Source organism: Gallus gallus, chromosome 11 (genome assembly GCF_016699485.2).
Source record: "Gallus gallus isolate bGalGal1 chromosome 11, bGalGal1.mat.broiler.GRCg7b, whole genome shotgun sequence".
Lineage (NCBI taxonomy): Eukaryota > Metazoa > Chordata > Aves > Galliformes > Phasianidae > Gallus > Gallus gallus.
This window is the reverse complement of record NC_052542.1, coordinates 1,480,897-1,506,798: the sequence shown is the minus strand read 5'-3', so window position 1 is coordinate 1,506,798 and position 25,902 is coordinate 1,480,897. Positions and strand designations below refer to the sequence as shown.

At 54.8% G+C, this 25,902-nt stretch overlaps 3 protein-coding genes and 1 long non-coding RNA gene across 18 annotated transcripts in view; 3 read left to right on the top strand and 1 right to left on the bottom strand.

Annotated features, from left to right (window-relative positions):
• Nucleotides 1-479: 479 nt before the first annotated feature.
• On the top strand, nt 480-11,067 carry GOT2 (glutamic-oxaloacetic transaminase 2). Of its 2 annotated transcripts, NM_205523.2 has the most exons (10): nt 480-588; nt 5,444-5,600; nt 6,626-6,754; nt 7,096-7,155; nt 7,274-7,435; nt 7,652-7,756; nt 8,120-8,270; nt 8,507-8,672; nt 9,635-9,785; nt 10,227-11,067. In NM_205523.2, exons 1-10 carry the CDS (start codon nt 521-523, stop codon nt 10,347-10,349), a joined length of 1,272 nt encoding a protein of 423 aa, NP_990854.2. In that variant the 5' UTR covers nt 480-520; the 3' UTR covers nt 10,350-11,067. The 2 variants fall into 2 exon arrangements, with proteins under 2 accessions (NP_990854.2, XP_015134609.3); XM_015279123.4 differs by lacking the exons at nt 9,635-9,785; nt 10,227-11,067 and adding an exon at nt 8,942-9,545.
• Nucleotides 10,234-18,662, top strand: SLC38A7 (solute carrier family 38 member 7). 4 transcript variants are annotated; one of them, XM_015279204.4, is made up of 12 exons: nt 11,479-11,545; nt 11,896-12,006; nt 12,138-12,555; nt 12,802-13,000; nt 13,180-13,324; nt 13,555-13,653; nt 14,126-14,183; nt 14,278-14,392; nt 14,542-14,689; nt 14,776-14,975; nt 15,369-15,423; nt 15,512-18,662. In XM_015279204.4, the coding sequence occupies exons 3-12, from the start codon at nt 12,289-12,291 to the stop codon at nt 15,612-15,614; spliced, it is 1,389 nt and encodes a 462-aa protein (XP_015134690.1). In that variant the 5' UTR covers nt 11,479-11,545; nt 11,896-12,006; nt 12,138-12,288; the 3' UTR covers nt 15,615-18,662. The 4 variants fall into 4 exon arrangements, with proteins under 4 accessions (XP_046755550.1, XP_015134690.1, XP_015134691.1 ...); XM_046899594.1 differs by lacking the exons at nt 11,479-11,545; nt 11,896-12,006 and adding an exon at nt 10,234-11,435; XM_015279205.4 differs by lacking the exon at nt 11,896-12,006.
• On the bottom strand, nt 16,575-19,019 carry LOC121106579. The gene is made up of 2 exons (XR_005839128.2): nt 18,216-19,019; nt 16,575-17,458 (listed from the first exon to the last, which is right to left on the bottom strand). It is a non-coding gene; the product is annotated as an uncharacterized LOC121106579 (long non-coding RNA).
• A 518-nt stretch (nt 19,020-19,537) lies between these two features.
• Nucleotides 19,538-25,902, top strand: part of CNOT1 (CCR4-NOT transcription complex subunit 1) — a 53,493-nt gene continuing 47,128 nt past the window's right edge. For all 11 annotated transcript variants that reach the window (XM_015279115.4, XM_015279111.4, XM_015279113.4 and 8 more), the window contains exons 1-2: nt 19,538-19,618; nt 24,214-24,485. In XM_015279115.4, coding sequence (XP_015134601.1) covers nt 24,384-24,485 — 102 coding nt within the window. In that variant the 5' untranslated portion in view covers nt 19,538-19,618; nt 24,214-24,383. The remainder of the gene's footprint in view (nt 19,619-24,213; nt 24,486-25,902) is intronic.

Here is a 25,902-nt window from a genome sequence, read left to right as displayed (position 1 = left end):
GGTGTGGTATGGCCCTCTAGAGCCCAGTATAACCCCATATGGAGCAACACAAACCCATGTGTCCAGTATAACACAGGTACAACCCGGTACAACGCAGTATGCTGCAGTGCAGTTCTGTACAGCCCCCATACAGCCCTGCATGTCCCCGTACAGCCCAGTATGGCCCAGTACAGCCCAGTATGACCCAGTACAGTACAGTCTCGCACAGCCGAGCATGATGCAGTACAGCTCTGTACAGCCCAGCATGGCCCAGTATGATACAGCACAACCTTGTACAGCCCGGCATGATTCAGCACAATGCTGAATGAACCGCACAGAGCCCGGCACAGCCCAGTACTGCCCAGTACACCCCAGTAGAACCGCGCCCAACCCCAGCTCCCTGCCCACGGCGAGGCGAGACGCCCGGAGCCCTCCCGGCCGCCAGGGGGCGCTCGTAGGCGAAGCGCGCTGGGAAGCGCATGCGCGGGGCGGAGCCGAGCAGAGCCGGCGCCGCATTCAGGGCCGTCCGCACGCTGCCGCCATGGCGCTGCTGCAGAGCCGCCTCCTCCTCAGCGCCCCGCGTCGTGCCGCCGCCACCGCCCGCGCCAGGTGAGGGCTGAAGGCGGCTCGGGCCCTGGGAGGGCTTTCCGTGCCGCCGGGTCGGAAGGGGGGGGCCTCGAGGGGGGTCCTTCCCGGGAAGGAAGCGCGTCCCTGCGGCCGGGGGAGCCGTCCCGGGTCTGAGGAGCTCGGGGGCGGGAAAGGGGTTGCCATGGGGACGGCGCGCTGATTGGCGGGCGGGCGAAGGGAGTCGGGGGGCACGCGTTCTGATTGGCTGCGGCCCGGCGCCCCCCCGCTTCCCCCCGCTGCCCTTGAGGAGCCGCCGTGGAGGGCGCGCACACGTGCGTGGGCACGCGGGGCCGGGGGCGCGCGCCGGAACACGGGGCTGGGGCGTGTAATGGGATGGGGGTTCTGTTGTGGGACTGTGGGACGGGGATGTGGGGATAGGAATGGACAGGAGGCCAGGAGACACGGGGATGTGCCAGGGATATGGGTGTGAGGCCTGGAGGCACCGGGACAGGCACGTGGATATGGACATAGGGACAGGGATGGATACCAGGACAGGGGGCTGGGACTGAGATATGGACACGGGGACTGGGATGTGAACACAAGGCCAGGGACATGGGGACAGGGATGTGGACATGGGGCAAAGGGACATAGGGACAGGGATATGGACATGGGGACAGCAATATGGACATGGAGCCAAGGAACATGAGGGCTGGGATGTGGGCAGGAGGCCAGGGGTCACAGGGAGTGGGATATGGACATGGGGCCAAGGGACACGGGGACTGGGATGTGGACACAAGGCTGGGAACATGGAGACAGGGTTATGGACGTGGGGCCGAGGAACATGAGGACTGGGATGTGGGCATGAAGCCAGGGGACAGAGGGATTGGGATGTGGACGTGGGGCCAAGGAACATGGGGACAGGAATGTAGACACGGGATCAAGGGACACGAGGACTGGGATGAGGACATGGGGCCAAGGAACACGGGGACTGGGGTGTGGGTGTGAGGCTAGGGGACACGGGGGCAGGGATAGGCACACAGGGACAGGGATATGGACATGAGGGTGGGGATGAACGCAGGGACGCAGACATGGGGACCAACCTAATGACTATGATTCTAATAAGGATGGACACGAGGATGCAGGGCACAGCTGGAACCCTACAAGGAGCTGCGTGCACCGCTGCTCCCACTGCGGTGTTCGGGCTTTCATCTGCGTGTATTACATCTGTGGGTTGTGTGCTCGGATCCCTTGGTCCTGTGGCTGAGAAGCAGCACGTGCTGGAGGATCTGAGCCTTGCTGCTGTTCAGGACAAAGCCTCCCGATCTGTGCTGGCCTTGGTGGGCTGCAGGGAGCCATTCCCAGCCTGGGGCAGTGAGGAAAGCAAGGTTTCCTCGTTGCAGCGGATGCGGAAGACTGTTAGGTGCTGATTTACCTCATTCTGCCCAGCACAGCCCCTCGCTGCCTGGCGAGGTGAATGCCCCCAGTCCCAGCTGCTCCAGACACTGCATTCTGGCTCTTATCAACAGCTACTGCACCAGTGGGTTGTGCCCTTAGACCTCTTGGTCCTGTGCTTGCTCTGTAGTAGCCTACAATTGCGTCTGTGGGTTGTGCCCTTGGACCCCTTGGTCCCGTGCCCACCCTGCAGCTCTCTTGGCCATAGCTTTCCTTCGCTCGGGTTCACTACACAGCTGCAAATTAGCAAATTGGATCTAGGTCACCTGAAAGCAATGCAGGCCATGCCTGCTCTGCTGTAGGTTAGGAGCCTTTGTGCAGCTCCAGCTGTTCCATGCAGTGTGTGCTGTGCACAGGGATGCTCAGCAGTTTTCTGTTTGCTTATGCTCATTAACTCCACTTTAATGTGTTCAGATGGAGGCACCCTGAAATCAGGACAGAGGCAGTGAGATCCAAAGCAGTTAAAGCACTCCTTTGGTACACGGAAGTGCATCAGGGATGGGCAGTGCTCAATGCAGCAGGACCAGCAGACGGCTGCTGTAAATGCTTTTACTTGATGGGCGGCTTTCCGCAGCCTCTGGGCCAGCAGCCCTTTAGGCTTGCAGCCTGTTGGTGTTGTTCCCTTTCAAATATTTGCTCTGGCCTTTGGCCTCTCCACCCTGCTTGGGCTTGCAGAGCTGCTGCAGGGATTTGGCAGAGGCTTTGGGATCCATCTGCTGTGGGGATGGGCCCCCAGTGAAGGAAACCTGTGAGTGCTTGCTCGCCCAGAGGAAAGCTGCTTTGTGTGCCTGCCTCAGCCCATGAGCCACACATCCCACATACACTTCTAATGGGTGCTGCTGGCTGATGAGGCTCCTGACCAAACCAAAAAGCAGAAGGCTTCTGGAACGAGAGCTCTGCTTCACATCCCAGTGCTGACTCCCCTGTGTCCAGAAGTGGATGGAGACGCACTCTTTGCTCACGCTGGATGTCCCTTGGGTAGTGCAGCTTCACTTGTTTTCCCTTGGATTTCGGCACTGAAGTGCCTCCAGCCCTGATGTGTGGGCAGAGAGGTTGTGCAGTTTATAACTTTGACCTTTATTTGAGACCAGCGCTCGTTTAATTGCCAGGAATGGAGTACAAGGCAGTGCAGTGACAGCACTTTACAGGGACGTGGGGGTAGCGGTGTGTTGGGGTTTGGGAAAGCTTTGGCTCTGCTCTCCTGGGTGTTGTGATGTGTTTGAAGAACCCAGCGTGGGCTGCTCCCTCCTGTTTCCCCTTTTCCCTGCCAGCTCAGCTCCCCAAAAGCAGCAGAGGAGCCGTTCTGCTGCCTTCACCCCCAAATCCTCAAGCCAAGAAGGGGAAAATCAGCCCTAAACCTTCCCTAAGCTGATGGAAAGGCTCAGGATGAAAGCGCTTAACTCTGGGGTGCTGGAGCTTAGGTAAATGCCAGCAGGATCAGCAGCAATTGCAGCAGTCCACGCTGGAGCCAGTGACGTGCTTAAGTGTTTGCAGGATTGGGAGCTCAAACACAGTGAGCCTCTTGTGAGCTGCCTGGCTGAAGGGCAGCCCTGAAACCCAACCACACACAGACCGGCTGCACCGCAGGGCCAGCATCTTGATGGCACCACTGACTCATCCTCCTGTACTTAACGAGTCTTGATTACCTCTATGCTTAGCGGTCTTAGCATCTTCCATTTTTAAACTTCCTGAGGTGGTGTCTGTGCCTCGGCTGTGCTCACTGCCTTTTTTCCACAGCTCTGGTCAGGAATAGAAGCAGAGGTGTTTTGTTTGGAAGCGCTGTGATGCTGGGAAGAAACAGGGCAGGGCAGTGAGCTTTGGGGCTCTATGAGAAGCAGCCTGCGTGCGTGAGCATGTTGGTGTAGTAATGGGACAGGGTCAGACAGACCTAAAATGGACTGAGGGGAGAGGAAATGGCTTTGGGAGTTCTGCTGGTCTTGCTGGCACCCGAGCTGCCTGCTTCTACTTGGGCAGCATTCCCATGTAACGTTATCCCTTCCAGGCTGGAAAGCTTTGCAAAGCTGTCACAGGGCACCATTAGGTATGGGAGCTGGCTTGCTGTGTTTCTCCTTTAGTTCTCAAGACTGAATCCTGCCCCAGCAGAGGTAAAAGCCAAGCTGTGCTGTGCTGCGTGCCTCACCAAGCAGAGAGTCTGCATGATGCTGTGCATCAGGATGGCCGGAGCTGCATGGAGTCATCCTTTCCCTTCCAACCCAAAGCATTCTATGATTAGCAATCCTGCTGCAGGTTGGGGCTGCTGCAAAACCACCTCTCCTCATGCACTGCAAAGGGCTGAACGTGGGACCAGGAAGACACTGCAGCCCAGGAGTAACAGATTTCTTTTTATAGCATGGCCTGGTATGCTGCTGTTGACATTCAGAGAAGCTCTGTGCCTTCAGGATGCCGTGCCAGCAGGGCAGGTGTCTCATGGGACTGCTGCTGATGTGAGCAGGGCTTGTGTTTGGCTGCAAGGAAGCACGCCTTCACATTGGAGCTTGTCAGACCTCACGTGGGGAAGAAGGCATCCTGTGCCACTTCCAGGAAAACAGCATTTGGCTCCAACATCTGTCCTGGAGGGAGGCAGGGAAGGGAAATATCCATTAGTAGACAGTAGTGGCAAGGTAAATAGCCCTTCCAGGAGTTTGGAAGAATTGCTTCGTGCAACAGGACTTGTGCTTGATAGGATAAGGGGCAATGGTTTTAAACTGAGACAGGGGAGGTTTAGGTTGGATATGAGGAGGAAGTTTTTCACCCAGAGGGTGGTGATGCACTGGAACAGGCTGCCCAAGGAGGTTGTGGATGCCCCATCCCTGCAGGCATTCAAGGCCAGGCTGGATGTGACGACCCTGCACACAGCAGGGGGTTGGAACTGGATGATCATTGTGGTCCTTTTCAACCCAGGCCATTCTATCATTCTGTGATTGCGTGCATCTGGCTGAGGTACCCTGGGTGGGACTGACCTGCAGCCTGTGCGCCGTGAGGAGCTGGCAGCAATTTAGGGCTGACATATACTGCTGTCAGCACATAGAGAAAGCAGGGCCACTCCTACCTATCAGTGGCTTGGAGGCAGCCAGGTATCTTCAGGCTCAGTGCACTGAGGCTCTTTGCCCATTCTGCCAAGTAAAATGCAGTGCCAGCTCACATGGATGATCCTTCACAGGCATTGCCTGTGCCTTTTACCGTGGCTTAAAGACAGGATTCCCCTTGAGCTTTTCTCTCTACTTGTGTGTCCTGTCGAGGTGCACATGAAGGTGTTGCTCTTCATGTCCATCTGGGAGGTGACACACTGGGTCTCATGTCCCCTCTGCCCAGCCAGAGCCACAGCACTCCTGCTTGTGTCCCCATGGTGATGCACACCTTCACAAATGACCCAGAAACCCGAGAGCCGTGGGGCACAGCACCATCCCCGCTTCTCCAGCCTGATTCTGAACTTCTTTCCCTTCAGCTCATGGTGGTCCCACGTGGAGATGGGTCCCCCCGACCCTATCCTGGGGGTGACCGAAGCTTTCAAGCGTGACACCAACTCCAAGAAGATGAACCTGGGTGTGGGAGCATACCGGGATGACAATGGGAAGCCGTACGTCCTGAACTGCGTTCGCAAGGTGAGCCTGGCCCCGGAGCAGGGGTATCTCTGTTAGCAGTGCCAGTGCTTTAGAGGCACAATACAGCCAGCTGTGAAGCAGCAGGGGATAAGCACCACGTGTCCCGTTTCCATCAAGGGAAATCTAACTTATTGCTGACTGACAGCAGTCCTTGAACCCAGCTGTCCTCTGAGCCTCAAGGAATTTCTTGAATAAACTGGCGTTCCCTGGGCTGGCCCACATGGGATGGAAGAGCTGACGTTGTCCCCTTACTGGATTAGTCTTAAAAATTCTGCTGAGCCTTTGTTGCCAGCTTGTCCTTAAGCCAGTCTAAAACTCCAGCCCAAGGAGCTGGCTGAGGACACTGCCTTTGAGGGGATTATGGATCCTTTCGGGGCTCTGTGTGTACAAACAGGCTGTTGGAAATAGCTGCCAGCTGAAGTGCACATCGACTGGCTGGTCTTGGCACAGGGAGGATGTATTGTCCTTGGTTCTCATTGGCTTGAGATTTAAAGCCGTTCTGTGCTGTCTGTTTCCTGGGTCAGCATGTGCTGAAGCTGTGTCACAACCAGGCAGCCTGGATGGTGTTGCAGGAGGAGCTTTTTGGTGCTGTGTCTGTCTTGATGCCGTGGGAGCACAGGCAGGGTTCCTAGAGTAGACATTGACATCGCTCTATTTTTTTTCTGCTCCTCCATAATATTTGACTCTCAGTCTAACAGAACAATTCCAGCTTGGGCAAAGAAACACGTCCCTGTGCAGCAGCATTAACTCACAGTGGGTCAGAAGTGGCAGTCAGTTCCGTGGCTCTGCCAGTCTGATACTAACACTCTCTGTGGATGGATCTGGTGCCTGTGGTAAAAGCTGAGTGTCACCAGATGTGTGCTGCTGTCCCTGGCTTTGCTGGGCTACGATCTCTGGAGGGAAGTTCCTGTCAGCCAAACTTTGTCCCTTTTGAGGGAGCAAATGTGAAGAGAAACAACATGAAGCTGGCAGCTGTCCTCACTGCGGTAATGCTTCCCGTACTGAATGTGTGTCCTCCTTTCCAGGCAGAGGCCATGATAGCAGCTAAGAAGATGGACAAGGAGTACTTGCCCATTGCAGGGCTGGCAGATTTCACCCGGGCATCAGCAGAACTTGCGCTGGGTGAAAACAGTGAGGCCTTCAAGAGCGGCCGGGTGAGGAGCGGGCTGGGGAGCAGTGGGCGGGCAGCACTGACATGTGTGATCACTGTGTGAGCACCCAGCAGAAGCAGAAGGGCTGGTGTGGGTCCCAGCAGAGCTGCTGGCTGGCTTACCCCAGGATAACTGCTTCTTCAGCAAGCAGCTCTTCCCAAGGAGGGGTCAGAACCTTGGCAGGGGTCCAACTTCCTGCCCTGCAACAGGAGTTGTTGATGCCTGTCCCCTCCAGCCCCGTGTCCCTGTTTGGGTGTGCAGCTGCTAATGCTGCTGTGACAGTTGGGCTGTTCTCTGTATCCTTCTGCCTCTGCTCAGAGCCTTGTATTCTTTTTCCCTTGCAGTATGTTACTGTGCAGGGTATTTCTGGGACTGGATCTCTGCGAGTTGGAGCCAATTTTTTGGTGAGTGGCTGGGCGGAGAAGGAAGGACCACCCTTTGACAAGAGCTCAATCTTTGGGTTTCTCTGTCTGCTTTGAATCTGTCCAATCTGTTTGAACACCGTGTCTTTTTCTTCATCAGCAACGGTTCTTCAAGTTTAGCCGTGATGTGTACCTACCCAAACCATCCTGGGGCAATCACACGCCCATTTTCCGCGATGCTGGCCTGCAGCTTCAGGCTTACCGCTACTACGACCCCAAAACGTGTAGCCTTGACTTCACTGGTGCCATGGAGGACATTTCTGTGAGTTGCTTTCCATGCCTGGAACAAGGGAGGTGATGTGGGGAGAAGGGTGAGCTTCTTGGGCTCACCTAAACATGGTGAGGAGCCTGATGACACTGAACTGTGGCTAGAAGCTCTGCGGAGCTCATCTAAACCATCTTGGTGCAACGGTCTCACCTCAGCAGCTGAGGAGAGTGCTCAGGTGTTGTTAATCACTCATTGTAATGTCTTTCTTAGAAAATTCCAGAGAAGAGCATCATCCTCTTGCATGCGTGTGCTCACAACCCCACTGGAGTGGATCCCCGGCAGGAGCAATGGAAGGAGTTGGCATCTGTGGTGAAGGTGAGGGTGTCCTGGGGATGCTGTACCTTTCACAGGAAAACCACATCTCTGTACTTTCATGGGTAACATCTGCTCATCACCGAGATACAGGCTACTCCCTGCCCTGGAGTTCCTGTGCTGTAGGCAGGAGCCAGACAAAAACACCCATAAAGCTCCTGTGTGAGCACCAGGCTTTCTGCTGGCACCTTTTGGGAAGGTGGGGAACGAGCTCTGTAAAGAGAGCTGTGAGAGAATGAGCAGTGATAGTTCAAGGGGAGACTCCCAGTACTCATATTAAAAATGCAGGAAGGTCTTTCACAAGCGTCTCCTTGCAAGGTTCTCTCATCCGGGTGTTCTGTCACACCGTTGTTTCTTTGCTGGCAGAAACGGAACCTCCTCGCGTACTTTGACATGGCCTACCAGGGCTTTGCCAGTGGGGACATCAACAGGGATGCCTGGGCTTTGCGGCACTTCATTGAGCAGGGCATCGACGTCGTGCTGTCGCAGTCCTATGCCAAGAACATGGGGCTGTACGGTGAGTTGGGTGGGTGGGCTGGAAGATCTCTTCCAGGCTGGATTAGCAGTGGGCGTCCTGGGTGGAGATGCCGTGCGTCCTCTCAGTTCCAACTGCTGCCTGTGCCCAGCCTGTAGCATTGAACAGAGCACAGGAGGAAGCCCTTGGGAGCTGGTGGAGGTCTTTGTGTGGAAGAGTCCTGCCCCAGCCCTGGGTATCCTTGGGCAGAGGCTGGGACCTGACAGCCTCTGTTTCAGGAGAGCGTGCGGGCGCCTTCACGGTGATCTGCCGCGATGCGGAGGAGGCCAAGAGGGTCGAGTCACAGCTGAAGATCCTCATCCGTCCCATGTACTCCAACCCACCCATGAATGGAGCCCGCATCGCCTCCCTCATCCTGAACACCCCTGAACTACGGAAGGAGTGGTAAGAGGGGACTCCTCATGCTCACGGCAGCAAGGCACGGAGTCTCTCTGCGGTAGCCTTGTGTGGTGCTTGCTGTATCATGGGCAGCTCTTAGTTCAGGGTACAGCCAGAGCTGCACACGCTACTGCTTTCCTCTTAGGAAATCCCCACCCAGATCTGATTGGCATCAGCTAGTATCAGTCTGGCTTGGCATGTAAGGGTTTTCCTTGCACCACTGAGGCAGAAAACACTCGAGGGGGTGGGGGGATAAAGCTTCCCTGGGACTGAAGGCTGCTGGAGCTGCTAATCGAAGGAGTGCAAAAAAAAAACAACTGAAGCATTGCGGCTGTGTTTCACATAAGGGGAATTAGAAGCTTAAGCCCCTTGGGAATTAAAACACAGGAATGTCACCCCGGTGCCCTAAGCCTGCTTCCTGGTGCCAGCCTGTGCTGCTCCAGCAGCTGGCTGTGCAGAACAAAGGCTGGCTGTGTGTTGTGGCCACGCTGCTTTGGCAGGCTGACACCTTGCATGATCCAGCAGAGATGTCTCCTAGCTGCGCTGCTTTGGAGCAGAGGCTGTCTGCCTGCACTGGTGGTGCCCTTAGTGCTCCCCAGATACTGTTTCATGTGGGCTTGGGCAGTGCTACCAGGAGCCCCAGATCTTTCAGAAGCAGGAGATGCCAAACCTCTGGCAATAGCTGTCCAACAGCACTGGAATAAATAAGTAGCAGTCACCTTCAGATACCTGGTTGTCCAACCAAAGCAAGAGGTTCACAGTCCGTGGACTTTTCTCAGCTGTGGGGATGGCTGTGTGACCATTCCATGGAAATATGTGGCTGTGGACTCTGATTGCTGGCACACTCGGTGTTTTTGGGGTGCAAGGCTCCTGCAGTGGGAGGCGGTTTGCTTCCTGGGTAGCTGGGGAGGGAGTTGTGTTGGTGCATCCTTGCTGTGCTCTGAGCAGTAACCAGGTTGACTTGTCAGGCTGGTGGAGGTGAAGGGCATGGCCGACCGGATCATCAGCATGAGGACTCAGCTGGTGTCCAACCTCAAGAAAGAGGGATCTTCCCACAACTGGCAGCACATCACTGACCAGATCGGCATGTTTTGCTTCACGGGGCTGAAGCCTGAGCAGGTAAACACAGTTCCTCTGGTCTCGAGGTGTTGTTTGTGGTACTTGTCAGAAAAATACAGAGTGCTGGTGCCAGAATGAGCCCGTGGGGGCAGGTCTTCTTGAGGAGAAACATCTTCCCAGCCTGCAGAACTGGAGTATCATGGGGACCCGTGTCTTGCTCTGCTTCCTGATGTTCTTGTGGAGGTTGAAAGCAAATGTATCCTGCTTATCTGGCAGTCACTTAGTGCCACTCTGAGGTGACTCCTGGCTGAACGTCTGCAGGGTTTGCACATTGCCCAAGAGCTGAGCAGCAGCTCTTGCTTTCCCAGAGCTCTGCAGGTGGTTGGATGATGTGCCTGCTGGCACTCAGCTTATGTTTGGTTCTAGCAAGCAGTATAAATTCACACTCCACCAACAGAATAGAGATAAGGCTTTAATTTGAACTCTGCTCTTTCACCCCAGGTGGAGCGGCTGACGAAGGAGTTCTCCATCTATATGACAAAGGACGGCCGAATCTCCGTGGCAGGAGTTGCATCAAGCAATGTAGGCTACCTGGCTCATGCCATCCATCAAGTCACAAAGTAAAGACAGAGGCGTGCTCGGGGGCTGCTGGCCTTCCCCACCAGTCAAAGAAGGGGAGGGAAAGGGAGGAAGGAGAACACTTCCAACCACAGCACTTAACGCCGCTGCTGAATGTATCTTGTAGATGAGTTGTTGTAGAAGCCTCTAGTCCAAATTGCACCGCGTTGTGGAGCAAGGACATAATTGCTGGCTCCCCGTCGTCATAGCTCTTCTCTCCTGCTGCTTGTCCTTTGTCCATCAGCCCCAGCGCCCATCTGCACTGGAGGGAGTAAGAGGTTACTGCTCTGCATCCTACCAGCATACACACCAAAGGCATCCCTGTGCTTGTTTTTCCACAAGAAGGCTTTCCCTAACAGCATCAGACAGGGAGGAGGGTGGGCTGGGGGGGATGTCTGGGTTCATCTGGTGACCCACACTCAGCCTATCCCTGCTGCCTACAGGCTCTGTCCTCTTCCACCCTCTGCTGCTGGACTCGGGCTTAGCCTGGAGGTGGGCAGTGCTGAAGCTGCCATCTGACAAGGAGTGTAAAGGCTCTGAGGACTTATCACTACTAAAACGTGCTCCACTGTGGGCTTTGTTTCCATCTGGGACTCTTTCAGGTGTCATTCGCAGTGGCATTGGTGTGTGTGTGTGGCAGACTCCTGTCACTGCTCTCAGCCTCTGCTCCCATGTTCTGAGGTCAAGCAATTTCTTGCCCCTTAATAAGAACTTCCTCTGACAACTGCTCTCTGTGGCTCTGTGCGTCTCCCCAGCCCATATAGCCCCATCCCACCAGCCCCATAAGCCCGGAGGAGCTGGGCTGTGTCCAGCCTGACCTGGGGCTGCAGTGGCATCCCTTCATCCCGAGGGCTGGTGATGGTAAATGCAGGCGGGAAGGATCCCGAGGGCGGTCCGAGGGCTGGCCGTGCAAAAAACCACCCTCTCCTTTGAAAGATGAGAGTACGGGATGCTCTGCGCGTCAGAGAACGGCTGAGGTTGGAAGGGATCTCGAAGCCCACCCAGCCGTAAGCCCTCCCGTGGGCTGCCTGCCTCCGAACCGGAGCCGCGGGGGGGGCGTGGCGCGGGGCGGGCGGCGCCGGCGCGGTTGCGGTGAGCGGCGGGGGGAGGGAGAAGGCGGTGCGGCCCCGGCGAGGGGTGGGACACGCGTGGGCACGGCGGCGGGAGGCGGCTCCGGACCGCAGAGAGCGTGCCCCGCCCGGGTGAGCGGGGGGGTCCCGTTGGGCCCGGGGGGGCTGAGGGTACCCTCAGGGTGCGGCCCGGGGCGGGGGCCGCGTGCCGCGCCGCCGGGTTAAACAGCCCGAAGGCAGAACGCGGCCCGGGCGGGAGGCCCGGAGGTTCCCCTGCGCCGTGCGGGTTCCCCCCCGAGCCCCGCCGGCCTCCGTCCGTGCTGCGTGGCGGTGCGTGGGGACGGGGCGGCTGCCCGGGGGCACCGCGCGGCCCCGGGTGCGGCTGTTCCCCGCAGCGATGGGTACCCCGGTGCGCCCTGCGGTGGTCGTTGCGGGTCTCGCTGCGTGTCTCGCTGAGGCCGGCCCTGACCTTTACCCCGCAGCACGTGCGCAGCAGCTTCTGCAGAGCTTGCAGAAATTGGGGCCGGCATTCAGGAAGCACAGCACGGCTCTGCCCGCAGCAGTGCGCGTCCCGTGAGCACAGCGAGGCAGACGTGAGCTGTCCGTCCCCGGAGCATCTGAGCGCTGAGGGGCGCTTGCTGTCCTTCTGCCCTACCCCGCTGTGTCTCTCACAGAGGCTGGAGGGGTACTGGAGGATCCTCAGCAGCCTCGCGTTCCCCTCCAGCCCTTTCTAGGAGTAGCAAAGCAGTGTCAGCCTGGCTGCTCGCTGTCGCCAAACCCAATGGAGCCGGTGCTGCCCCGCGGCATCCAGCTGAGGCCGGTGCAGGAGCGCTAGTGGGACACAGCTGGGAGGAGCAGGCCCTGCCGGCAGGAGGATGGCTCAGGCCGCCGGGAGCATCAACACTGACTACAGGGACTGGGAGTGGAGCGCCGATGCCGGCGAACGGGCCAGGCTCCTGCAGAGCCCCAGCGTGGAAGCGGTGCCGAAGAGCGGGGAGAGCCAAGGGAACGGCGCCGGGGCCACGTCGGCGCTGGGTGCGGTGTTCATCGTGGTGAATGCTGCGCTTGGAGCTGGGCTGCTCAACTTCCCCGCTGCCTTCAACATGGCTGGCGGAGTGGCCGCGGGCATTGCGCTGCAGATGGTGAGAGCTGGGGTGGGACGGCCCTTATCCCATGCCTGGAGGGGCTGGGGGGGTCGCAGGGCTCCCTGTAGGGGCCGTGGGGAGGAGGGGATCCCAGGTGGAAGCCCCCCCGGGTGAAGCAGAGGTCAGGACCTCCAAGGGGCAGCGTTTTGTTGTATGCGTTTTGGGGTAGCTTTGGGGTGGCTTTGGGGACGTTGGCTTGCTGCTGCCTCACTTTGTCCCCTCCCTGTCTCTCCCTCACCCCAGTGCATGCTGATCTTCATCATCGGAGGACTGGTCATCCTGGCGTACTGCTCGCAGGCCAGCAATGAACGGACGTACCAAGAGGTGGTGTGGGCGGTGTGTGGGAAGGTGCCAGGTGTGCTGTGTGAGGTGGCCATCGCCGTTTACACCTTTGGCACCTGCATTGCTTTCCTCATCATCATCGGAGACCAACAGGACAAGAGTGAGTGCCCCGTGGAGCGATGGGTTGCATCCCTTCCTCTGGAAAGGGGAAAGGATGTGACCCTTTGGATAGATGTGGCGCTGACCAACGTGGCTGGGGGGGTGGATTTGGGGTTAGATATGGTGATCTTAGTGGTCTTTTCCAACCTAAGTGATTCTGTGAGCTATCTCTGCCCACAGTCATTGCTGCTCTGGTGACAGAGCCTGAGGAAGCAGGGAGCAGCCACTGGTACACAGACCGCAAGTTCACCATCAGCATCACCGCCTTCCTCCTCATCCTACCCCTCTCCATCCCCAAGGAGATCGGCTTCCAGAAATACGCCAGGTGGGTGGGAGAGCCCTGCGGGGCTGGGGGGTGCTCTGGGGAGAGTGGGTTACAGTACCTGCTGTCTTCCTTGGGGGAAGAGAAGAGCAGGGATCATCCTGGTTGGAGGGGTTGGGATGGCCCAGGCTGTGCAGGCGGGGGGATGGAGTTGGAAATGTTGGGAGGAGACCCTCAGACATCCTCGGAGCTGGGAGGCAGGATGCTGACAGGCTTGCTGTCCCTTCCTGCAGCTCTCTGAGTGTGATTGGCACGTGGTACGTCACTGCAGTCATCATCATCAAGTACATCTGGCCTGACAAGGAGCTCGTGCCTGTGGAGATTCCTACCAGGTACGTGCAAGAGACATGATGCTGATGGTCTCATCCTCTGCTCCAGCACAGGATTTGAGGAGAATGATTCACTTTTAGCTCTGCTACAGCTGCATCAACCCCCAGAAAGGAGAGGTCTGGGTCTCCTTTGGGGTGATTTTTGGTTATCTCCTTTGCCCGTGTGGCTTTCCTTTCCTTCACTGCGTAGGACTATTTCTGGACTCGTTGTGGGTAGGCATGGCTGCCCCAGGGATATTAGGGCAGAGCAGAGTTAAGATCAGTTTTTGTCACTGCCCAAATGGATCCTTATATACATATATGTATATATATATATTTTAGCAATTCTCGTATTTTTAGTCCCAGGAAAACCTTTATCCATGCAAAAGCTCTGTCCCAGGTGGGAGGCACTGGTGGCTGAGCTGGGGGCAGATCAGCAGAGGAACAACAGTTCCCACATGCCCCCACTCTGACCAGTGGCCATTTCTCTCCCCAGCCCCTCCACCTGGATGGCCGTGTTCAACGCCATGCCCACCATCTGCTTTGGATTCCAGGTAGCTTCATGCAGCACATGGGATTCTGTGCAGCTCCTTGCTGCTCCAGCTCATCCTATAACATGTCCCCTCACTCTCTTCATGTCTCTGGCAGTGCCATGTGAGCAGTGTGCCCGTCTTTAACAGCATGAAGCAGCCAGAGGTGAAGACGTGGGGAGCAGTGGTGACAGCAGCCATGGTGATCGCTCTCTTTGTCTATACTGGCACTGGTAAGTGAGGGGACCCCATGGTGGCTTGCGTGGTCCTTGGAGGAGCTGTGAGCTCCTGGGGACAGACGCTCTGGTCAGCAGAGGTAACCTGAACACACGTCCAGGAGGGTCTTTCCCTGTCCCCTGCTGAGTGTGCCCTTCCCTGGCAGGTGTCTGTGGCTTCCTGACCTTTGGGGCCAGCGTGGACCAGGATGTGTTGCTTTCCTACCCCTCCAATGACATCCCAGTCGCCCTCGCTCGGGCTTTCATCATCCTGTGTGTGCTGACGTCCTACCCCATCCTGCACTTCTGCGGCCGGTGAGTGAGGAGAGGCAGTGGGGCTGGCGCAGGCAGGGGGGCACTGCTGGGAACCCTCCTTCCTTCCCACGGCTCTGTGCCCACAGGGCTGTCCTGGAAGGCCTCTGGCTCCGCTACACCGGAGTGACGGTGGAGGAGGACGTGGTTCGGGAGCGGAGGAGACGCCTGCTTCAGACCATTAGCTGGTTCCTCCTGACTCTCCTCCTGGCTCTCTTCATCCCTGACATTGGCAAAGTCATATCTGTCATTGGAGGCTTGGCCGCCTGCTTCATCTTTGTCTTCCCAGGTACACCCTGGGATGCTCCATGGTTGGTGGAGGTCTCTTGGCCTCGTATTGCAAAGAGGGAGGGGGTGGGATGGGGACATAGGAGCTAGGAGACCTTTAGAGAAAGAGGGCCAACTGGTTTTGACTGCTTTCTCTACTTCAGAACTGGGAGTGTGGGAGAAGCAATGGGCTAGGTGAGAATGAGCTGAAGGAAGACTATCTTATCAGCCAGCAGCATGCTCTGCCCCTTTCCAGAGCAGGCTGGAATGTGGTTGGGCTGCAAGAAGGCAAAGAGAAACAGGAGAAGACGTGTCTACCCTGTCCTTGCCTCAGTGGAGCTCAGTTCAGCTCCCTGGTCTGCAGGGCGTCTGCTCAGTCCTTGTCTGGGTTTAATGTACCTCCTGTCCCTCTCAGGGCTCTGCCTGATTCAAGCCAAACTCTCCGAGATCCAAGAAACCAGAGCAGTCAGGTAACGTGCTTCCCCTCTCCCTGCTTTCCCTGTGGGATTTGGGCTTAAAGGTCCCCTCTAAGCGCATCCAATCCTCGTTCATCTGCAGCTGGTGGGCCCAGGTCGGCTACGGGGTATTCATGGTCACCCTTGGAGCCTTCATCTTCGGACAGACCACTGCCAACGCCATCTTCGTGGATCTTGCAGCCTGACCCCTCCTCCAGGCAGGACCCTGCTGCTGCTGAGGGGAAGTAGATTTCCCATCAGACTGAGGGGGAGTGGGGAGAAAACATTTTAGCATATTGGGAATGTCCAAGAGGAGTGTTGAAATGCAGGGCTTCGCTGGAAGAGCCCTGCAGGAACTTGTGTCTTGTTGTCTTAACGCACCAGGCAGTCAGGCTTGCCTTCTCAGTCCTGACTCCCTGGTGACGGAGGAGAACCCCACTCACTCCGTGCTGACATCCAGGTCAAATCCTTTTCTGCCCCTCTGGGGTAGGCTTCACTAAGGGATCCCGTTTGGGTTTGCACAGGAAAGCGCGCTGCTTCCCTCGGTGTCGGGGGAACTTCTTTCCAGCACTTTCACAGCTTAAGGTCACAGCATTGGAGGGAGGCAGTGTGTCTTGTTTAAAGGGAACTAGGGACCGTGCTTTAATTTATAGCTCGTGAGAGTGTGCTGCGATCAAAGCATAAAACAAATGGTGTATCTGCAGAAAGGGAGAAAGCAAAGGGAGCTCTGCCTCACTGAGCAGCGCTGGGGCGATGGGCCCCGGCTGATTTCCATCACCTCAAAGTGAGTGAGTATTACTGTGCGTGAGCGCAGCAATTCCTCCACCACCTTAAACCCATTATCTTAGAGTGACATCCCTGTGCTCCTCTTCTGTGTCTGTGTTTGGTTTTAAGTTTGCTTTCCTGTGGCTCGTCCTGCCAGCCTGCTGTCCTATCCCAGTGCTAGCAGGCGTTTCCCCTCCCATTTTCCTCTGACCAGGCTGCACTTTGCTGTTAGGAAGTGGGAACGTTGCGCTGAGCCTGATTTTAACATTGAGCCTGATTTTAAGGAGGGGGATTGGGAAGACTGCAGGAGCAAAGTTTACATTGCCAGCCCCAGCCTCGGGGCTGGCGGACTCGCTGGAGAAGGTGCTGCGAACTGCATCTGCCTACTGGAAACACTACACTAGAACCAAGCTTTTAATTTCAAATCCTCTTCTTCTGGAGTGCATGGCCAAGGAGTGGGCCAGGTGTAGGTTTTTAAGGGACGCTCTGGGGATAAAGCAGTCAGTATTAATCCATTTTATGTTGTTCCCATGCTTATTTGTGCTGTGGCTGGTGCTGCTCTTGGGTGTTCCTCCTTAGCCTTTCCCAATAGTTTCATTTCTGCTTCTTGATCGTTTCTTTGGGTATAGAAGTTCTCACAGCTGCAGATGAGGCTTGGGGCAAGTTAAATCCCAGCGGCCAACTGCTCCTGTTGAGACTTCAAGGTCCCTTGGTCTTTGGCTTCTAAATCCCTGGGTCGGGAGAGATTGGTGTTCACATGTCCTCGTGTATGGTCTCGAAGCAGTGCTTGGCAGACATGGGACATGGCCCAGCCTGTGACGGTGGGAAGATGAATGGTGACACGTTGATGCAGTCCTTGCCATGTTCCTTTCCCTATGTAACCAACCAACAGTGGGTGGGAGGATGGCCTGCGGGTACAGTTTGCTGGTGGCGTTCATCCTCTCCCCTACAGTGCTTGTGGTGTATGGGTGTGCTCTGACAAAAGGTGGCTTCAGCCTGGCTCTCGCATTCCGCAGCTCCCAGGCAGTGCTGGCACAGCTCTGGGAAGGGCTTTTCATCTAAATGCACATTTCTTCCCAGAATCTGCTCTGTAATCTCTGAGGTGAGATGAGGAAATCCAGACAGAGAATGAGAAGGAAATCCCAAATAAATTGTTTTTGGGGACTGTGTGAAGTATTGTGTCCCTCCAGCCTCCTCCAGGATAGCTCCAGCCTCTGCGCCTTCTGCTTTTCACATGAAAAGGCTCCAGCAAACCTCCTGTCTGCATCGCCACTGTTTGTATCACCTGGGAACAGAGGAGTGCTGTCAGTGTGCTGGGCTCTCTAGAAAATCAGGCCGTGTTTCAGGGAGTACGAAGAGTGCAGTGTATGTGAGCATACACACTGTGCTTTCCCAGAACAAGAACAAGAGATGGAAGGAGCCAGAGCCTGGGGTTAATGGGTGTTGTGTCTAAACACAGTCCGTCTGTGCTGCACGTGGGAGCATGGACATCACATGCACAGGCTGTCTCCAAGCCCCCTTCTGGCTTGGGCTTCCTTGCCCATACTTCCCCTTTTTCCCCTCTTTCTCTCTTTCTTTCTTTCTTTCTCTCTCTCTCTTTCTTTCTTTTTTTCTTTCTTTCTTTCTCTCTCTCTCTCTCTCTCTCTCTTCCTTTCTTTCTTTCCTTCTTCCTCCCTTCCCTCCCCCCCCCCATTTTTCTTTCTCTTTTCCCCCCTTTCTTCCTTTCGTCTGCTTGCTTGCTTGCTTGGTTTTTCTTTCTTTCCCTTTTTCCCCTTTCATTTTCTCTATTCTCTTTTCCTTTCTCTTTTCTCTTTCCCTTTTTCTCCTTTCTTTCCTTCCCCCCTTCTTCTGTTTCCCTTTCCTTCCCCTTATTTCTTTCCCTCTTTTCCCCTTTCCTTTCTTGCTTGTTTGCTTGCTTTTTCCATCTTTCCTTCCCCTTTCCTTCCCCTTTCCTTCCCCTTTCCTTCCCCTTTCCTTCCCCTTTCCCTTCCTCCCCCCCCCCCCCCCCCCCCCCCAAAATGCAAGGATAAAAGGATAAGCACCTCAGCTATCTCCACAGCATGGTTCTGAGCAGGAAGGAGAGCCCAGGCACGCAGGGCTGGGGTACTTGTTGGATGCCTGCGTACAAACCAGGCTCAGCCAAGACTGCACTGGTGTATGCTGGAGCCAGGCTGCAGGATAGGATGCGTGTTGTGTCTTCACAGGAGTGCAGGCAACCAGAGATGCTGCTCAGTTTTCTGTCCCCCTGGCCTGCCCGGATCAAAGCCCTGCCCTATGGGGCTGCTGGGCTTCCTCATGGTGCCATGTGTGGAGGTGGGGTCGCACGGTGCCCTGGCAGTGGGGTTATGTGGCGATGGGGCTGTTTCTCTGTTTGCCTTACCACTCCTGTGGCTGTTTACAGACTTTTTATGTAATTTTTTAAGTGCTAAAAAAACGAAAACCAACCCCTGGATGACCTTGACTCAATAAAAGTGAAGTTGTGGTGCGTACCTCAGGCAGGCCCAGTGTGGTTTCTGCATGGCTGTGTGGCCTCATGGGGGGGAGAGGACCCCAAAACGCCAGCGGGACCGGCTGTAGGGACACAGCCCAGGGCGACGGGGGGGCTCAATGTCACAGAGTCACGGAATCATTACGGTTAGTTAAGCCCTCTCAGACCCCCAAGCCCTCCCCCCACCATCCCCTCAGGGCCCGCACAAAATGGCGGTCCCGCTGGGCCACACCACAGCGCCGCTGCGGGGGGCGCGCGGCACGGACCGCACCACCGCCCCGCGATGGGGGGGAGGGGCGCCGCGGCGCGAGGGGCGCTGCAGTACCGCAGTCCGGCGCTGGGGAGCGCGGCGCGCGGGCCGTACCACCGCCGTGTGTGGTGGGGAGGCTGTTGGGAGGACCACACCACTGCGGTGAGGGGGAGGCAGTTGGCACCACTAGCGGGGGGGCTGCTCCCCCCTCCCCGTGACTCCGGGCGCCCTTTGGCGCTCCCCGCCACTTCCTCTTCCTGCCTCGCGCTGATTGGCTTTCCCGGGCGGCCAACGCTTGTTGATGGCCGTGGCGCATGCTCCGGCCCAGACGCCCGCCGGCTCCCATTGGCCCGAGCGCTAGGAAGGAGTCCGTCCGGCTTGGACCAATCAGCGCTCGTTCATCGCACCGCGCTGAGAGCCGGGGGGAGGACGGCGGAACGAACTGTGAGGGTGAGCCGCGCTGATTGGTCGGGCGGCACGGAGCGGCGCGCTCCGATTGGCGAAACGCCAGGCAGAGGGGCGGGAGCCTCCGCGCGCTCCTCCCCCTCCACCCCCCGCTGGCGTGCCGCGAGGGGACGGGGGAGGGGAAAGGCCGCGACGTGAGCGCGCGACCTGTCCGCCATTTTGTAGCGCAACGGCGGAGACGAGAGGAGAAAAGCGCGAGCGGCCGCAGCCCGGCGCCTTGCTCCGGCCCCGCCGTCTCTGAGGTGAGAGCTGCGGGCTGGGCTGGGGGCACCGGAGCTGTGCGCTGGGGTGGGGGGGGCGCAGCAGAAGCGGGGGGGTGTACGGCGGAGGTGCGGGGCCGGGCGCGAGGAGTGCGGCCTGTGAGGGCCCGCGGCGCTGCGTGAGGGCCCGCGGCCTAGCGCGCCCTGCCGCCTTCCTCAGCAGCGTTCTGCGCTGAGACAGTGGAGCGGCGGCCCGGCCGAACTCGGGCGCCACCCTCCCCTTCTCCCCCCCCACGAGCTGGGGGGGGGGGGGTCCTGTGGAGAGGCCCCATCGGTGGGGCTCTGGGCCGTCCCCTCTCGGTGGGGTTGGCTGTGAGAGCGCTCCTGCCGGCTCGGTGGGCCCGGGGAGCACAAGGAGAGAGCCTGTAGCGGTAACAGTGCCTCGGGGCAGGGTGTCGTGCTGCCGTGCAAGGGGCTGCAACAGTTGGCTGTTGGATTAGCTCTGTGTCTTTGAGCAGTCCTCTTTGAACAGCCCGATTTCTGACTCTCAGCGGACCACGGCAGTTTGTTTGGGCTGACTTATGCCTGTGTTTACAACAGAAATGAGGTAACCTTTAAAAAAAAAAAAAAAAACCAGCAACAACACACGGCTGGTACTTGACGGCAATGGAGCACTGGAGCAGGCTGCCCAGGGAGGCTGTGGAATCCCTTTCTCTGGAGTTATTCAGGACCCCCCTGGACGCTTTCCTGTGTGAGCTGCTTTAGCACGGGGTTGGACTGGGGGATTCCCGGAGGTCCCTTCCAGCCCCTGTGGTTCTGTGGTTAATTTTTAGATACATCTGCAACTCACACCTGCTCATGAGTCCAGCTTTTTAGAAGGAGGTGTGACATCTGCTCTCAATGGAACTTGCCTTTTTTTTTCTTTTAAAGCAGGCAGCGACACAGGTGTGACCGTGATAAGTCACTCCTAGTGCACGTCACTTGACTGTTTTCTGTTTCTAAGGTAACTACATTGGCATTGACTAAAATTATAGGTGGGTCAAGCCTGGGTGAGGTGACTGTCATAAACAGGAAGCACACTTAGCTGGTAGTGAGTACACAGTGTTGTGTGACACTCTTTCTAGAGTGTTCTTCTCTTATATGTGTTGTTTTCTGTCATTAGCCATTCATCCTGATGGCCTGGTTTCTTGAAGGCGGGCTCACAGCAAATTCACTTTCTCCCTGTCTCTCCTCTTTGGAGAAATACCTCATTCTGTTTATCCATCTAGCATAGCGTTCTTAGTTTTAATTGTTTTATTTACTTGTATGGTGTTTTCTGGCAGGAGTTGAGCGCCTCATCAGTGAATGTGTACTGCTGTTACTGTCACTTGAGCTGTTTTATCCTCCACCTGCAGTACTCATGGCCTAGAGCCTTTGCAGCCCTTGAAACTCAGTAGGAATAGTTCCTTAGCTCTGCAGAAGTACTAAGAACAAAAAACCCAAAGTTTGGTTTAAAGCAATTTTGGAGTTGTTTTTTTAGTAACGTAGCTGCTAAATGTGTGCTGAGGACTTGAGATTTGTTTTTGTCACCCTCAGCAGTGAGGTTTGTTTCTCCTCCTGATCTGCTTCAGGTTAGTAGGCAGTGTTTGAACTTGTTGAAGTGTTTTGGCCACACCTGACTACTGGTTACGTATTAACCCTCTCTATCCTGTGCATTTGGATTCTAGCCTACAATTGTATCCCACTTATGTTGTTGTAACTCAGCAGAACTTTGCAGCATTGAAGAGAATCCTCTGAAGCTTCTCCCCTGCCAGATGTTGGGTTGCTGACCCCTCCATTTCCTCAAGAAGCACTCAGGCAATGCAGCACTGTAGGTTTCAGCACATATTTTCTGCCTCTTAAAAGTTTGCCCCACTGCGCAATGTAGAATGGCAGTGTTCTAATGGCAGAGCTCCCCAGTCCTGTGTCTGAGAGCTTGTTCAGTTACTGTATCGTAGGCCCTGTAACTGCAAGTAGCAATTTTGTCAGCAGATGTAATGCATTGGTAAACTCTTCCTGGCTGAGGCCTGATTGTTCTGGACTTGTCTAGGAGGCAGGTTTGCCACAAGAACTCAAAGCTGCTTGAATTCTTGAGGCCAGGGTAGAGAGATTTGTTCCCGCTAAGAGTATGCACATCTAAAAATAAAGTCTGCCTTGCATAGCATTCATAGCTTCCTTAATCAGTCCTGCAGAAATTAAGTTCAGTCTTGCATACAGCAGCCAGAGAAAGGGTACCTGTGCCCTGCTTTCCTGGCAGTGCTGGTTTTTGGGTACTGCTGTAAGTTAGGTTGCACTGTGGGAAGCTTTGAAGTGCTGTCAGTCTCCTGCTGGTGGGAGCTGCAAGTGGCTGTGCATTGAAATACATACCACACAAGCCATACATTTAGAATGTAGATAGGAAGCTGCTTCCTTCAGCTATTGTGTTCTGCCCTTGAGTCACTGTGTCTGCTCAGGCTTTGGTCCTGCTTCCTGGGAAAGGAAAGCCCTCCTTTGACTGTGTTGTTGTGCACACAGAGTTGGTGGTCTCTGCTTTCCAGTGATGCTGCAGCTGGGCTGTTTCTGTGCTCTGCTGGGCTTTGTGCAGCAGCAGGGAGGGTCAGGCTGTAGGCACGTGCTCTCCTGTGGCTCAGCCCAACTCTGAAGTCCTGGAATGTATAGGCTGATTTGGGGTGGGGTGAGTGTTGTTGTATTTGTATCAGCCTGAGGAGTGATATCCAGAGAAATGCCGTTTCTCTTCCTAGTGGCCAGAGAGGGAAACTCTGAAGCTTGATTTACTGGCTGAAGAATGGCAGGGTTGGGGTACTAGCGTGGGTCCTGCTCCTGAGTTTGTACCAGGAGCAGGGTTCCCTTGTCAACTCTTTGTGGGGTTTCGAGCTGTAATCACTGTGGCGACAATAGTCTGTCTGTTTGTAACAAATACTTTTCAGAAGCTTTAGGTTGGTGTGGTACGATGAGAACTGCTTGAAAAGCGTGTGCCTGCAATGCCTGGTGATGCCATCTAAAATCCAGTCACCGTTTACAGAAGGCAGTCAGGTACTGTGCTGCTGACCAGTCCTGATGACCTCTGTGCCCCCACCCTTCCTACAGAACTTCTACACTCAGTGAGTTTTTAAGCCTGTAAATGAAGGTGATGAGTTATAGCCTACCAGAGGAACAGCAATGAAATCTGAAAGCTTTCTGTGATTCTTCTTGTTGTGACTTTCAACAAGTTCTGAAATTTTTTCATGACTCTTCTGGCTCGTCATTGTCAACTAGAGTGCTTTCAGTATTAGTTTAAATTGTAGTTGGAAGATCTTGGTGTGAATGGGAACTGTAGTTCCTAGGAGCACACAGGGTTTCTATGGCATGATAAAAGCTGTTTTTTTTTTCCCTTAAAAAAAAAAAAACCCAGAAGGATCTTCATCTGCTGTGTTGAAACACATTGCTCATGATGTTTGTCATCTGTGGAGGACCAAGGGGAGAATTAGTTGTGTGTAAACCTGCCTGTCCCTACAAGGAGCACGCTGCTGCCCCTTCCACTGGAGCTAACCTGTGTGCATCCTTCCTGTTGTGGCAGGAGAAAGTGTTAAATAGGCAGGTGGTAAAGAACAGCTCGAAGTGTGAGTGAATACTTCTTGTACGGAGAGAGAGAGAGAAGGGGAGGAAGCTGCAGCTCTGCTTGGCACAGCCCTGTCTGCTTGCTTCAGTGCTTCCACCCCTGGGAAACAACAGGACTGCTTCCCAGAGCTTCTTCCCCCAGGATTCCTGCAACTGCTGGTTGTGCAGAACTTGCTTTGGGATGCAACCGTATCGTGTTGGCAGTCTGTGATTGAACAGATGAGATGTCAAGTGCCAAGATTTGTGTTGTCATAGGGATCTATTAAGCTGGCACGCTCTGCTGTTCTCGCTCACTGGAAAGCTGTTTCTCTAGGAGCCAAATGTTAGGGTTAGTTTATTGCAGCTCTTTGTGTGTGTTGCTCATTCACAACCACTTGTTTTGCTGCGTGCTGCGGAGCGTGATGCCATTTGATAGCAGTGAGGCAGAATGTTACAGAAATGGCCAAAGAGCACATTTTGTGTAAACTCCTGATTGATGCGTGGAGTGATTGTGACCTCTGATTGTTGCTGTGTGGTGCCTCATTTGCTATGCATCTCGTTTTCTTCTTTCTCACAGTGCTGAAAGGGCGGTCATTCTTCCAGCCGAGCTGTTTGCTGGCTCCTCCAGGCTGGCAAAGTGCAGAAAGGGATAAAAGGTTGGGTGCTGTGCAAGCAGCTCAGCTTGTGTTGCAAAAACTTCATAATGCTTTGCTTTCCCGGTGGATGTCATTATATCAAATGCTTCACATAAGTTAAGCCTTCAAAAGTGTCTGTATTAGTGTTCTTAAACTTCACTTTACTTGGTTTGCAGCCTAGCTTGCAAGCAAGAGGAAGGAAACTTATGCTCTGAATTGTTCTGTTGGAAGTGAAGTACAGAGGAGCCACTGTCTTTTTGATATTATATGAACAAGTTTAAGGTTTTTCATCAAAACAAATAGGGAAATACTTGTTAAAGAATGTTATCAGTTAAGGTAATGGCAGTACCTGGAACAGAGCTGTGAAGTTGCTACGGAACTCAAACCTGGTGCAATTTTGTCTTGCAGGTGCCATGTTTCTGTACAGAGGAAGACAACTGAGAAAGAGCTGAAGAAAGTAACACAACCAGATACAGGCTAATTGGGGGAAAAACAATTAACCTGTCTCTGAGGTGACTAAAGGGGAATAATGGTGATTTTGCGCCGGGCTCGGCCGCCTGCTTCCGCCCCAACCAGCAATGAATCTTGACTCGCTCTCGCTGGCCTTGTCTCAAATCAGCTACCTGGTGGACAATTTAACCAAGAAAAACTACCGAGCCAGCCAGCAAGAAATACAGCACGTAAGTAAAGCAGCAGTGTGACAGGAAATCTTGGAGAGAAAGAATGGGAGTGTCAGGTGAAGTTTCTCTCCTTGACTGAGTTACGCTCCACAGTGCTCTCCTGTGCACGGCTCTGTGCTGCAGGACGGGGAGCTGCAGCTCCTGTGTGTTCCTGCTGGATTCGTCTGTTGGGTGGCGGAGTACAGCAACCAGTTGCTGCTCAGAGCTCAAAGCAGTGTGACTGTGGCTGTGCATTAGGATCAGCTGCTGTTCGTGGGGTATGGCATGCAGAGCTTTCCTGAACTCTTTCAGGTTCATTTTTTCAGCTTCTGGATGCTCTGTAAGGGCATTAGGTGGGAGAGGGAGGTAACTATAGTTTCCTTGTCAGAGTTGTTGCACTGAAAATGAGAGGACATGGTCAATCTGAATATCTTCATCTGCCTCAGGGTGGAAGAGTTTTGCTCCTTGTTTCACTTGATGGAGTGTAGCATGCTGGTAAGTCAGGTGAGCCTCTGTGGCCTTGGGTTTATAGGCAGAGTAGCTGTAGCTTGAAACAAAAAAAAAATGTTAGATCTGGGCAAGAATTCTGGTTTGACTGACCCGTTTATATATAGTGCTGATTGCAGGATGGGGCTGGAAACAGCTGTCAGCAGAGGAGTGTTTAGGAAGAAGTGAATGCTACTGAGCAAGTTTCAGAAACTAGTTTAGATGGGTTTCCAACAGACACCTGGGCCAGGTTAAACATTTGTGCTCACATGGATGAGGAGGGCAGACGGTTTAAGCACAGTCCATTTGTGCTAAAGGTGGACTTCTTTAAAAGTGCACTCATTTCTTCACCAGAGATGACAGAGGGCAGCTTCTGCCATGTTGGGTGCTTAGAATCATCTCGTAAGCTGGAGAGATAGGAACAGTACCTTTTGGAACTTCTGTGAAGTTTGCATGTTTTTGCAAGTTCATTACTTGCAAGGGTGTGAAATCCTTCTGTCCATAAGTCAGCCTGTTTCAACAGATGAGTAGCTCCAGAAGCAAGGCGTGACTGAGGTGTGACTTGCAGATTTAACGTGAAAAATTATGTCAGCATAATAATTCCTAGGTTTGAGAGAGTATATGATCAGTCTTCTTTTCAGCTGGAATACAGATCTCTAAAATGGGGACAGGCTCCTCCTTATCCTTCACCACAGGCCTCTTTGCGTGTTGAGAGACTGCAAGTGGAAATGGCTGATTTGAGTATATGTGGCTATAACACAGAATCTGATACTCAGTTCTTCAAATCTCCACGCTCCCCTGTTGTTTTTAACTTGCTAGTATTTACTTCTGTGTCAAGTCATGCAGTTTCTCCTTAGGTAGTTGCAGGGGATATGTGCATGCTTGAGCTGTTTCCATCTTGCTTACACTGCTCGGTGTGAATTTTTGGCATAACTCAGTTTTACAAAGCTCA

Excerpts from the sequence above, each read along its gene's own strand:
- SLC38A7 (XM_046899594.1), top strand. The coding sequence starts at position 12,289 with ATGGCTCAGGCCGCCGGGAGCATCAACACTGACTACAGGGACTGGGAG. Across the intron at positions 14,184-14,277 it reads CCATCTGCTTTGGATTCCAG|TGCCATGTGAGCAGTGTGCC; the intron begins GTAGCTTCATGC and ends TGTCTCTGGCAG. Across the intron at positions 15,424-15,511 it reads CAAGAAACCAGAGCAGTCAG|CTGGTGGGCCCAGGTCGGCT; the intron begins GTAACGTGCTTC and ends GTTCATCTGCAG.
- GOT2 (NM_205523.2), top strand. The coding sequence starts at position 521 with ATGGCGCTGCTGCAGAGCCGCCTCCTCCTCAGCGCCCCGCGTCGTGCC. Across the intron at positions 5,601-6,625 it reads TCCTGAACTGCGTTCGCAAG|GCAGAGGCCATGATAGCAGC; the intron begins GTGAGCCTGGCC and ends CCTCCTTTCCAG. Across the intron at positions 7,436-7,651 it reads GTGCCATGGAGGACATTTCT|AAAATTCCAGAGAAGAGCAT; the intron begins GTGAGTTGCTTT and ends TGTCTTTCTTAG.